Raw genomic sequence first — 13582 nt, 5'->3', positions numbered from 1 at the left:
TTCATGAAATCCGTCAGTAATGCATAACTGATCAATTGTATACAATTCAAGTTGATTTGGACACAATGGCTAATGTATCTGCCTTGAACTGTAGCTTAACGCAGCGAGGAAGATTTTTTAAGTTCAGGCAATTCTGGACGAACTAAACCAAGCCCACAGACAGCACAGACCGAGAGAAGAACAGAGGCTGTTTTCTCCGTAATCGACAGCAGGCGGCCGTTGCTGTCGATACGGCTGAACTTGCGCTGAACCTGGATCATTCCCTTTAAAAACAGCCTTGTCGTTTCAGCCGTTTCATAGAGAGAGCCTGAGTTTTCTCCACGGCGCTTAACACGTGAAGACTATCGCTTAAACGCAGCTTCAAGTCAGTCTCCTTAAAACACGTCAGGGTTCGAACCCGGGCCGTCGCCCCTAAAAGGTTTAAAAGTCACTTTACGTTTTAAAGGCACTCTTTTATTCCGTCGATGAATGTCCCGTAAGAAACAAAGCCTTAGATCGCCTCCTAAATCGCAGCTCCGTGGGTTATGTGCGTGTGCAGTGAGATACGAATACCGAGTGTAATTGTGTGCAAGCGGTAATTGAATCTGGCAGTGTTTGCCAACTGTGTCCATTACAACAAAAAAAAAAAACAGCAACTGCTTCCCTTAAGGATGCTGTCAAAATCGGAGATCTCTTTTCGTCCTTTCTCTCAGACGGCAGCAGGATTAAACGGAAGAAAATCTTCTTCTAATCCTGTCATGAATGACACTTTGCGGATCCCAGCCAACCAACAAACCGTCTCGAGCGCATCAAGTCCGCAATCGGAGGTTTCTAAAAATAGAATTAAACAATCCGTAAATGACGCTTCGTTTGATGCAAAAATATGAACTGAAGCGGAGATATTAAGCTCGCGTGGGAAAGAATACGATAAGGGTTGTCCGTTTTGGTTCTGATCCGCCACAGGTTTTGTCCCTGACCTGAAAAAACCTGGACAGAAACCAGACGCAGCACTAAAGCTTCTAGGATTCGGATGTAAATTATTGAAAAATACGCAGCGAGAGAATGAGAGAGAAACAGAAAGAATGCAAATGTCGTAAAACACTTGTAACGATGTTGTACAGCGAGATGATGCCGCCAGAGAGAGAGTTTATCCCTGAAACACCAAAAACCAGCCATTTTCCATCAAGTCTCCGCAGTCCTTGGCTTTTAGGATCATTTGAGATGCCAAAAGACTGGTCTTGAATGTAGACGGGTGTAGGCGGCTGCAAGCTCGGATGTCAAGAACCAGCTGTCAAGTCGGACAATTCTCACTTCCCATAGTGGAATATATACATACACACACACACACACACATATATATATATATATATATATGTATGCAATCAAAAGCAGAGGTCCTTTAGGTTATTTCTTTTTTCTTTTTGAAGCAAATGCATTTCTCTCTATATTTTTAGTTACAATATACCGTGTGAATTACGCTAGCGTGTGATCGCCGTGCATTTGGCACAAAACGCATCATGCATGTGCCCTGTGCATACGTTACAGCGCTGCACCGCAAAAACTCGTCACATTAATACGTGCAATAAAACTGGATTTCAGGAGAAGGAGAAGGTCAGGAGAGATCAACGGCGAGGTTAAGGCTGAGGAGAGTATGGGGTGTTTTGATGGAGAGGAGGAGGAGGAGGATGAAGGAGCAATGGCCGCTCTGAATGCCTTTGCGTGATTGTTTTTTGTCCTCTGTGTGTCACTCTTCATCAGTTCATTCAGAGACAGACCTGTGTCTCGTCCTCCGTTCACCCAGACTCTCAAGCACTTTAGCCTGGATCTCAAAGGGAGAGTTTACTATAAAACGTAAGTTATGGATTGATAAGAAATATTATAAGAAAATCAAGAGAAATTGCAAATGTCTTGATACATGTAACATGAAAAAAAAAAAATATATATATATATATATATATATATGAATGTAAATATATATATAAAATATATACATAAAATATATATATATTTTATATAAAATATATATATAAAATATTAAACTAATGCAAATCTAATAAACATTTTTTTTTTGCGAATGTTCTCAGATTTATTGCATTTATAGTACATTTTTATAAATAAAATAATTGCAAACAAATGACAAATAACAAGTAAACATTACATTTTTAGTAGAAAAACTGAAACACATAAAACAAAAAAAAAAAAACACAATGATAAGGATAGTTGGAATTTAAAAAACTTAAAAGTAAAAAAACCTTAAATGTCTAGCAGTATGAAGGGTAATGTAAAGAAAATTTGTGCAATTTTCATGCAGTATATATAATATATATATATATATGGAATTGAAAAGAGGGGAAATCAAAACCTCAAATATTTTCAGCAATTATTTTTCAGTCTTCAAAATGTATATCAGCACATTTTCAAGAGCTTTTAAAGAGCGGTGAAGGAGATGCTTTTTTCCCCATTCTTTTTGTTTGCGTCGTCTAAAAGCAGCACTTGACTTTCATATTTTGAATATTTCACCGTCTGTTGTCCCAGACACGAAAAGACGAATGGCGCTTTTAAAACACAGCCCTAAAAAGATTTGGAAAACATTCAAATAGACATCGCTTCCCCGCACTTCAGCGGGACGGTGGAAGTCAAACATCCTCTCCATTAACCCTGCCTTACTGTATACCCGAGACCGCACGATAGAGCAAGATCAGCAGAGCTAAAGAGAGAAAGAAAAGAGCCAGGGTTTTTCTAGAAGCTCTCTCTCACTCTTCACTAGACATTCATCAACATCTGATATATACAACGATGACACAACACGAAAAAACACATCTATCACAGCTATTTTTAGCGTACTTTCACTAGTGGCTCCCATGGTTACTACATCAAACTGACATTTACAGTAGATGCTTTTGAAAAGTCATGGATGCAATTTAAGACAATGGAAGCAGAAAATGGTTCGATGTTAAGTGGAAGAGTTCACTTTTTTTTTTTTTTTTTTTTCCTTGCATGAAAAAGTCTGACATTTCAGTACACGGGAAATAACACTTCTGCCAAAATCCGCCAAAGCTTTAAAGGAAAAGTTTAGCAAAAAATAAAGAAAAATCTAAAAATGCATTTATCCACAGGTTATTCAAGATGTAGAGACATTTTTCCTCATTGGAAGAGATATTGGGAAATTTAGCCTGAAATCGCTTCGAGTTAATGGGTGCCGTCAGAATTTTGCTTCCAGCCAAAGCACGTCCATATTATTGTTTCATTCAGTGAATATTTCATCTGAATCAGGAGGGATGCGTGCAGAAATCGAACACCATTTAGAGGTGATCGCTACTGATGCTTCAACGTTGAAACGCTTTAATTATGCTTTTTTATAAATACAAATACTTGCAAAAGTGTTAACTGATGGACTGGAGCGTGGCTGACTTGTGATGTATTTATCAGTTGTACTGACGGCACCCATTCACTGCTCGGGATCCACTGCTGAGCAAGAGATGTAATGCATCTCTCCAAGAAACAAAATCCTCTACATCTCGGATGTTATTTTGGGGTGAACTATTACTTTAAGAAAACATTGCGCCTAAATAAATCGATAGCCCAGCAGACAAACATGCTTTAAATGTACATTCACACGAGATCTATAAAGCCCGAACCACTTCTAGCCTTATTTTGCGTCATAAGGTCTCTCGCATTTTTTTATATTTCATTTTGAAGTGGAAAATTGCAAATGCTGTACAAAGGATAACATGAAAAGGTCAGACTGCATTTTCCATATGACCCAGAATTGTGATTAAAATGATTCTAGCCTTGGAACCCCACCGTGCCCTCAGTGTTATTACATAAATAATGGCTATGTTATTTACGTGACCCGAGGACCTCCACGGTGCCCCGGGAGTCATAAACCAATGGGTGTTTGACTGCTAAGCTGCTTAAAGGGAAGTTGGAATGGTTCACTTTATGCAGCTGACGGGGTCTGAGCCGGAGCTGGTGCCATGGAGAATTAGTGTATATGGAGCTGTCACTGTATATGGAGGATATTTTATTTCAGAGTTGTATCATCATCTTTGCTCTGTCAAAGGCCCTGGAGCACAGCAGCAGAGGTCTGTTTGTTGCATTAGCCAGAGATGCATTGTATGGCTCAAAATGATAAATTTTCTTTCATGCCAAAAATCACTAGGATGTTAAGCGTTTCGTGAGGATATTTTGCACATTTCCTATCATAAGAATACCAAAACTTAAAGGAATAGTTCACCCAAAAATGAAAAGTTTGGCACACTTTGCTCACCCGAAGACATCCCTAAGTCTATGTGACTTTCTTTCTTTCTGAGTTTTTGTAAAAATGTATCCTGGCTCTTCCGAGCTTGATAGTGCTGGTGGATAGCGGCCATTATTTTGAAGCTCTGTAAATAATAACGAAAATAGTGGCTGCTATGCACCAGCATTACCAACCAAAATGTAAAATAAACTCGGACTGTGTTCAGATACACCTAGGATGGCTTGGGGGTAAATAAAACGTGCTGTAATTAAAATTTTTGGGTGAACTATTCCTTTCATTTTTTATTAGTAATATGCAAAAAATTAGATTTTTCCAATATTTCGATTTTTTTTTTTGCACCTTCGAATTACAGATTTTTAAATCGCTGTATCTTTGCCAGATCGCCTATCCTGCCAAACCATATATCAATGGAAAACGGATTTATTCCGTTTTCAGATGATGTATGAATCTCTATTTAATAAGAATGTACCTTATGACTGCTTTTGTGGTCCAGGCTCATATATATCATAAAAATGTCAACGATAGCTACTGGACATAAGTGGACATACGTGTTAAAAATTCATATCATGTCAATTTGATCTGTGTTTAGGCCTAGAAAGTGTTTACATATTTGTTGCATAGAAAATACACATAACATTGTAAAAAGCAAATGACCAGGGTCATTTTCCTTTTTTTTTTTTTTTGATTTTCTGCATAACCAAACTCCAAGGATAATGCTATAATAATGTTTGAATTTCAGATATGAAAATGTTGTAAGCTGAAACTAATTTCAACTTAAGCTTTCACTAAAAAAGTCCATTATTGTGCATTGTTATGAACAATGGTGAATATTAGAAAATATCTGAGTGCTGAATGCCGCAACTGACCAACAAGAATAGAGCTGTGTAATAAACTAAAAATATTCTACTTCTGGAGAAGAAGATAATGCTGATTCAGAAACCGCTCTTATTCACTGAGTTCATTTAGTGAAGGACTCGTTAATTCAGCATGTTGGCTTTTTGAATGAAAAAGAGTAATATATTACTGAATCAGATTACATTAATTACACTGAAAAGACTTGTTTGAATGAAAAGAACTGAATCGGAGTTCACAGGAACAAACGAGTCTTCTGAAACGATTCAAAAACATACAGTTCAAACCAAAAGATATTAATTATTGTAGATTCTAAAAAGCTAAATGCTTTAAGCATCAATATACTGTAGATATTTCAGGGAGATCTCATCATTGTGGCAGATAACAAAAACTATATTCGAAGAGAGTATGCCGTGAGTTCAGTGTGACCTACATTTGGCAACATGGTACTTTTTAATATCACTCGTAAGCCACTTAGGACCAAAGTGTCAGCCAGATGAATATATGTGCACCTTCATCTCTTGATATACCCAGTTTTATACATGGTCTTCTACTAACTCTTTACAGACATTCTGAACTCACAACAAGCCCAGCACTGAGATTAAACTGAGATCTTTATGGAAAGCATGTTCTTGTATAAGTGTCTCCCGGGGGCAGGGGTCACGGCAATGAGAATCCTTCATCAAACCACCGAGAGCTGTAATCTTCTTCTCTTTAAACGTGCTTCTTTAACCACGACAGATGCAATGGCGGCATCAAGGTCAATTTCCTCAGTGGCAGAAGTGGCGATAACATAATTGATCTCTTTTTGGTTCATGCATTTTTCGCGAATCCACCGTTTCTGCTCATCAACTCGGCTCAAGTGGGTGCTGATTGGCGCAGACAAGAACTGCTCAGACAAACGCAATTTGTGCCACCCTCTCATCGCTCTGTAGTGTGCCCCTGATGTGAACTTAATTTCTTTAAAACGCTCAATGTCTCGCATCAATCTGATTTGCCTCTCAATCATCTTGTGGAGTACCGCCTATGGTCTTATTGAGCAGAATTGGGAAAAAACAAGCTTGAGGCGAGTTAATGCATCTGCAGTACATAATGGTTTTGGTACAGAACTTGCGTGACTTATAAAGGTTCTTTATTGGCATCTGTTTAATATCTGTGGATCTGTCCTTTGATCTTAATTGTTAGAGTAAAAAATTGGCATTGTTTACTCAACTTGGTGTTGTTTCAGACCAGTGGAAACAAAAAAAAAACGATGTTGAGAATGGGTATAAATCGAATTTTCAGTTGTTAGTCAATGAAAATCTTTTCTTTGACCCGTGAAATTTCATTAGCACGATGTAGGCATTTCTATTTGGTGCATCGCATTCAGCGACAAGACTCGCATGAATCATTGATGTCAAACCTTGTGTGACATGTTTGGGCGTGCCGTATTGAATATACATGCAAACAGAGTGAGGTTAAAGAGCTGTGGTGAAGAATAAGATTACCAATGAATTCATTTCAATTTAAATGTAAATGCAGAAGAACTGGGATGTAGAACACAAGAATGGACTATGATTTTAGGGCGTTAAACATCAGATTTTGAGTTTGGAGGAAAGAATATCATACAGGTTTGGAATGATCAGTGTTAGTTACGTTGATTTATTATTATAGCTAATATTATGAATTAAGTTTTATTTTTAGCTTTTTTTTTTGTGCTTTTGTCTTTTCTATTAGTTCCATCTTGTAATATTTTTATGTATTTGATTCTGAATTAAATGTTTTGACTTATTTCACTTAGTCATTTTAGTACTTAAACTTATTTTTTTAGCACAAAGCAAATCAAAGCAATATTTTTTTAGCTTTATTTCAGTTACACTCTCAAAAAAAGGTGCTCCACAGTGCCATAAAAGGACCTTTTCGTCTAAATGGTTCCGTAAAGAACCTTTAGCATCTGAAGAACCTTTCTGTTTTGTGTCGAAAGATGGTTCTTCAGTTCATAAAAACGTAAGAAAGAGATGGTTCTTTAAAGAACCTTTGACATATGGCTTTGCTGTGAAGAAACGTTCAATCACCTGGTAACACTTTATTTCTATAGTCCACTTTAGATATTCTACTAACAGTAAGTACCTTTGCAACTACATGTCAGCTAGCACTCATTCGAGTATTAGTAGTCTTCTAACAATATTTTGACTTTCCAACTTTCCAATTAACTCTAAACCTACCCTAACAGTCTACTCTGAGAGTTAGTAGACATAGAGTTGCAAATGAATGAGAATTAGTTATATTTAGACAAATGTCTATAGTGCACTATCAAAATAAAGTGTAACCAATCACCTTTATTTTCAACCTGGTCTCATAAAAATATGTACAGTTTTTATGCACCTTACTGCATGTTTCGCCGAATTTTCAAAGAGAAATGTCCACTGAGTGGTGCTACAACACGGGTTCGATATTTTTTGTTTACGTTGATATAGATATGTCTGTCTCTATAGATATGGACTCTCTGTCGCTAAAAGTTAATGCTCTATCATGTTGGAAATATGCCCTACACCAAATCCAACCCTGAACGTTCCCGATAGTGTCAACAAATGCAAAACTGATATAAAAAATGCATTTCAACTTCCTTTTACACAGATCTGAACTGTTTTGTCGGACCGTAGTTACACAGGATTGAACCGGAGCTCCTCGTCTCTCAAGAACATCTCTGTACTCCGTGATCTATGAACAAACCTACCGTCTATGAAAACACATAGATATGAAGCTGGAAACGTGTGACGCTGATGTTCAAAAGCATCAGCTTTCAAATATCCCAGCATATTAATATTGTTTTGAAGTCATAACATGATATTCTTCAAGTAAAAAGTGTTTTACTGCCTCTGGTCATCTCTTTTGGAAACTGAAGTGATATGTACTCGTTGGTCTCGTTTAAAAGTGCACGAAGGTACGATTAAGCCATGAGACCAGGGTGGTTTATTTTTATGTGTGTGGTTTTAGTTATAGATAAAGAGATGATGACAAGTTTTTGCAATTCATTCATCAATGCTAGAACTTCAGTTTCAATATTATTCATCTCATCGTAAAGTCTTATAGATGTTTGTTTAATTGCAGGTATCTTGGCATCACCCGCCGCGTTGACCTACCCTGCTCGACAAAACGGCCAGCTGATGGCGAAGATGATCTTTGGTGTGTGGCTCGTGTCCGCCTCCATCACCCTGCCGCCGTTCTGCGGCTGGGCGAAGAACGTGAACACGGCCGGCGTTTGTCTAATCAGCCAGGACTTCAGCTACACCATCTACTCCACCGCCGTGGCCTTCTACATCCCCATGATCGTCATGCTCTTCATGTACTACAAGATCTTCAAGGCCGCCAGAAAAAGCGGCGCCAAGCATCGCTTCACCGACTTCTCCCGTCGGGATCGTCTGGAGACCGTCGCCAGCGAGGCTCTCCGAATGCAAGGCCTAAAACCCCAACATACGCCTGGCGTAGCCGAGGAGTGCGCCGCTCTTTCTCGGCTGCTCAGCCGCGAGCGACAGAATATCTCCATCTTTAAGCGAGAGCAGAAAGCAGCTACGACGCTGGGCGTGATCGTCGGGGTTTTCGGTATTTGTTGGCTGCCGTTTTTCATTCTGTCAACAGCGAGACCATTTATATGCGGGGTCAAGTGTAGTTGCATACCAATATGGCTGGAGAGGACGCTGCTGTGGTTTGGATATGCCAACTCGCTAATGAACCCCTTCATATACGCTTTCTTCAACCGGGACCTGCGCTCCACGTACAGAGACCTGCTCCGCTGCAGGTACCGGAACATAAACCGCCGGCTGTCGGCTGTAGGTGTGCATGAAGCACTGAAGGTTTAAAAGCACACACTTCAGAAAGGACTGAATCACTGTCAGTGGAGGAAGACTTTGAAGCAGAACCGTGTGCACTGATACGTCCACTTATGGGATTTTTGCAGCGACGGTGTGAACAAAAGACGGAATCAGAGCCATGTACTTATTCAGAACACTCATATTTCCATTGAGATGTTTGATCGCTAGTCATTTCGTTATTTGTAGCCTATACTGTATTACACCTGATTTCAGTGGGCTTTAAGATCTTCTACAATATTCAGTTGATTTTTGAGACATGCGAGTAAAGGTTTGACTCATTTGAAAATTATTATTATTATCATTATACACTACTTTTAAAAGTTTGTGGTCTTTTTTTTTTTTTTTTTAGGAAATTCATTTTTTTAGGAAATTCTAAAATCTAAAATCTTTATTATTTAAAAATAGATATGCTTTTGAATTTTTTTATTCATCAAAGAACACTAAAACAATAAATGCCACAGTTTCCTCAAAAATATAAAAAAAGCACAACTGTTTTCAACATTGATCATAATGGCTGCTGATAATTCAGCTTTGCAATCATTGAAAAAGAGAAAATGTAAAATATACCAAAATATAGAAGTTATTTTATATTCCACAATAATATAAAGTTTTTCTGTATTTTTCACCAAATTACTACAGCCTTGATGAGCACAGGAGATGTTATTTAATTTATATATATATATATATATATATATATATATTTAAATAACCAACCCCAAACTTTTGAACAGTTGTGTATATATTTTAATCTACATCAAATATTGATTTCATGCTCTTAGGACAGTTGAGTCATAATTTAATTTTAAAAAGATCACTGTCACTAATAATATATAAAGATAAGCGACTATTGGCTATTATTTTAATAACCAATGAAAGCATTGTTCAGGTTTTGGCTTCACCTCTCAAAAATCAAATGAGAATCAATTATCTACCCTAATTTTGAAATATTAAGTGAATTCTGGTCGGGGCACTTTAAATAGTAAAATGTGGACTTTATTAACCCTATGTTCATTCTATGCCTTTGCAAAATACCTAAAATATCATTCTATATATTAACGGCAGTGCGTGTGTGCTATTTCCGTCTATAAATGCACACATGAGTTAGCTAATTTTTGCTGTCATAAAGTGATAGGATGTGATTATAGGGATTCTCCGGTCCTGGGCTGTTCTCGTCACAAAGCTGTTAATTTTCTCATCACAACAATAGTCTCCGTTCTTTGCGTGAGCAGAGCTCATGTCGATTCCCCTCCACCTTGTGAGTGTTCTGAGAAAGTATGCAGCCACCTCAGAGCAGATGTTCTGTACATATCTGGCAACCGAGTCTCCAGAGGAGGGAAAATAAGGGCTTGTGGGCAGTTGTCACTATGAGGCTTGACTGATATTGGAAATCCATCGAACGTGTGTGTGCGTGAGCATGAATCCCTGCCTTGAGACAACAAGAGACAGGACACTCACCTTGCTTTTTCCGATGACTCAGTCCATCTATTTTAAGACCTTTAAGAACATGGAAGAGCCGGCTGTCTTTGATGGAACATCTGACTCCGCGAGCCATTGTGCATATTCCGTGATCTGGCATTGTCAATTTTTGTAGCCTTTTTTGACCTGGTGAGGCAATTGAAAAAGACTTTCAATGCCTTTAAGCGTGTCTTCAACCACGAATGACGAAACTCACGGTAAGAAACACTGACTGGGGACTGAATTCTTGTGAAATCTTGCGTTAATCAACAGATAAATTATTGCCTGAGCGACTCAAAGCGGTTGTTTACACACAGGAGGAGAAGTGTTCTTGATGTACAGTTCTTTATGTATGTTGCCAAATCTTTGTGAGAGGCTTACAAAGTGTTTCTTGTCACAGATTTTAACCCCGCACCAGAAGCGTCGCAATTGCCTGTGCGTTTTTGTGTATTCCCTTTTCCCACAAGGACTACACTAAGTGTTTTGCCAAGATTGTTGTTGTCAAAGCAAAAAGGAAACTGCAGAGAGTTGCGAAGTGAAATAAATTAGCAAAAAATCGATTTGACAATTTTGGCATTTCGTGAAGAAAGTCTAATTCCAACCTGTCAACGTATGCGTGGGTTGTGCACGATCTTTTGCGCTGATTCGCGGTACATGACAAGAATAGTCGGATATCTAACAACCTTTGCATAAAGATGCGGCCGTGCATGGTTGCCAGGAACCAAAGGTTGTCAGTTGCTAATGTGATTTTAAAATACGATTTAAATTAATTACATAATTGAAACACTTTTTAGGTGCCCCTATGATGGGTTGTGAAAGGTTCATTTCAAAGGTTCAACGGGTTAATATTTAAATTTTCTTATAATATGCATTTATTTTTACCTTATTTGTTCAACGGCTCCCATATGATTCATTTAGTGATTCATTTTTCCAAACCCCTCCGGCTGATTTCATTGAAGAGGCAGTTTGTGAGTTTTTAACACCTCGTGGGAAAGAGCGAATCAGCATTTTCATTCAGATTAACGCCAAAAGACCAACAAGTGGACGACGATATACTAACCAAGTGCTTAATTTTAAAAGCGCACCGTTCAAACGATTCAGAGTCAACTCTTTCTCTTGAGAGACGATAACTTTTCATACGGTGCAATTTCAGATTTAAAGCTTTGCAGGATGTTTTTTATTCACTTAGAGCTGTTACACACCGCGAGAAAGCTCGTTTTCAAAAATCCATAATAGGGGCATGCACTTCGAAAAAATTCATCCAAAAAAGAAAATCTGCTGAGAAATGACTCACCCCGAGGCCAACCGAGTTGTAAATAATTTTTCTTTTGTGGTAAATTATTACTCATCTTGGATGACCTGATGGATAAACAGTTTTATTTTTTTTTTCACGCTCCAGCTTTTGGTGCAGAACCAAAATTATTTGACTTCAGAGTTCGGTTTGCAAACTGAACAAACTAACAGTTGGCCACCTTTCAGTTCATTGGCTGGCATTTCATTTGGCCGCAACACGCAGGAAGCGAAATGACGGAAAGAGAAATTTACTGAATTGAAACTCAACATGATGCATTCCAGGAAATGAAGTGCTCTTCCATGTTCAGTCGCACGTACTACAGAATAATGCATATCTAATTGCTGCATGTTTCTGAATAAATTACAGTGGGGAAGCTGCTTGCATTTGGATTATCTCTCTTAAGAGCTGTATGTCTTAAAACTACAGTCATTATCTAGCTACTAGCTACCTCTTTTACTCCCCCGTTATTTATACTCGCGCTGATGGTGTAAACACACCGCAATTAGGAACAAAAACTACAATGCAAAAATAGACACTTCAGGTAAACGAACCAAATGCTGCATACCTTAAAATACAGCGCACAGTGACGCATGCTGTATCCCATACAGTGCCGTGGACGTTCAGTTCAACAGCTCTGAATAGAACAACACTGAGCAGAAGATAGAGGAGGATAAAACATGATTGATGTACGGCAGCCCAAGACATGTCATTATCAGGTAAAGTGCTGGTACTTATGGTTACATTAGCCATGTGCAGTCGCCTGGAAATAAATGGATCTGAACCCGATGACCAGTGTTTAGACGCACGGATCAAGAAAGTAGTTTGTGAGAAGGAACGGGGGACTCTTTTCAGACTGAAGCTACGCTAGCGTGTGTTTAGCGACAGAAGCTGTTGGTTGATGTGTGCTGTAACTTGGATGAGGAACGGATGGATCTTTCCCGCGCCTGCCAAAAGTTGTAGATCCCGTTTATTACGAGAAATCTGTGAAATGCATTAGCGCCGATGCCAAAGCGTTGATATCAACCAATCTGTGATTTAGAAAAAAAAAAACGATCATGGTAACGCAATGGATTTCCTGTGGACTCCTAAACTTATTTTCCTAATTTAATGAATTAAAGCGTATGATATACGCGTTTTAAAAAAATGATTAATCAAAGGAACCTAAATGACAACAAAAAATACCTAATTTCTACATTTCCATATTAGAATCGTCTCTGAAGAATCATTTTAAAATATGATAAAATTGAAAACTGAATACTGTACTATATATTTTTGAAAAAATAAATAGTCTTTTTGAGCATAAGACTGCTTTCAAAAAGTGTAATATGATGTAAATAAAGGTATAATGACATTAGCATAAACATTTGTACACAATGAAATTGTTCAGATGACTGGACCCCACTAAAAGCGTCATAGAATCACTTTACCGTGTATATTGTTATTGCACCAGCTAATATTTCTATTTTATTAATTATTCCAGCTGTTAAAGTGGTTGTTTTCGTGCAGGAAAGAGGTGAGCCGCGAGTATATTCATGGATTACGGTGGAGTCTTGTGAACTTTCGTGCTTTTCTTCACTCTATTGTCATTATAAGACATTTGAGCAGCGAAATTGTTTTCCTGGAGGTTTTTCTCCATCAATACTGGTACAGAACCTTCCTTTTAAGAGTGTTTAGGTCTTGAGAACTTTTCAAAAGCTTTATGTTTATTGTTTTCTAGAAGGAATATGCACTAATAAATCCATTCCAGTTTAAGAGAGATGAGATCTCTTGGTCCATTTGGGGAAAGAACTTTAGCTTACATGTTTACCGTAAAGTAAATGTACGGCCCTCAATATAAGATGAACAGTGCATTAATAAGTTTAAAATAGTACCCTAGGGAGTAGGGATTTA

At 38.0% G+C, this 13582-nt stretch overlaps 1 protein-coding gene across 1 annotated transcript in view; it reads left to right on the top strand.

Moving 5' to 3' along the window:
* LOC122345409 (5-hydroxytryptamine receptor 7-like) overlaps positions 1 to 9245 on the top strand; it is a 31937-nt gene extending 22692 nt beyond the window's left edge. Inside the window, 2 exon segments of the mRNA XM_043239521.1 lie at positions 8183 to 8201; positions 8203 to 9245. Coding sequence (XP_043095456.1) covers positions 8183 to 8201; positions 8203 to 8931 — 748 coding nt within the window. The 3' untranslated portion in view covers positions 8932 to 9245.
* The last annotated feature ends 4337 nt before the right edge of the window (positions 9246 to 13582 follow it).

The sequence above is a fragment of the Puntigrus tetrazona genome, chromosome 5, assembly GCF_018831695.1.
Source record: "Puntigrus tetrazona isolate hp1 chromosome 5, ASM1883169v1, whole genome shotgun sequence".
Taxonomy (NCBI): Eukaryota; Metazoa; Chordata; class Actinopteri; order Cypriniformes; family Cyprinidae; genus Puntigrus; species Puntigrus tetrazona.
This window is presented reverse-complemented; position numbering and strand designations above follow the sequence as displayed.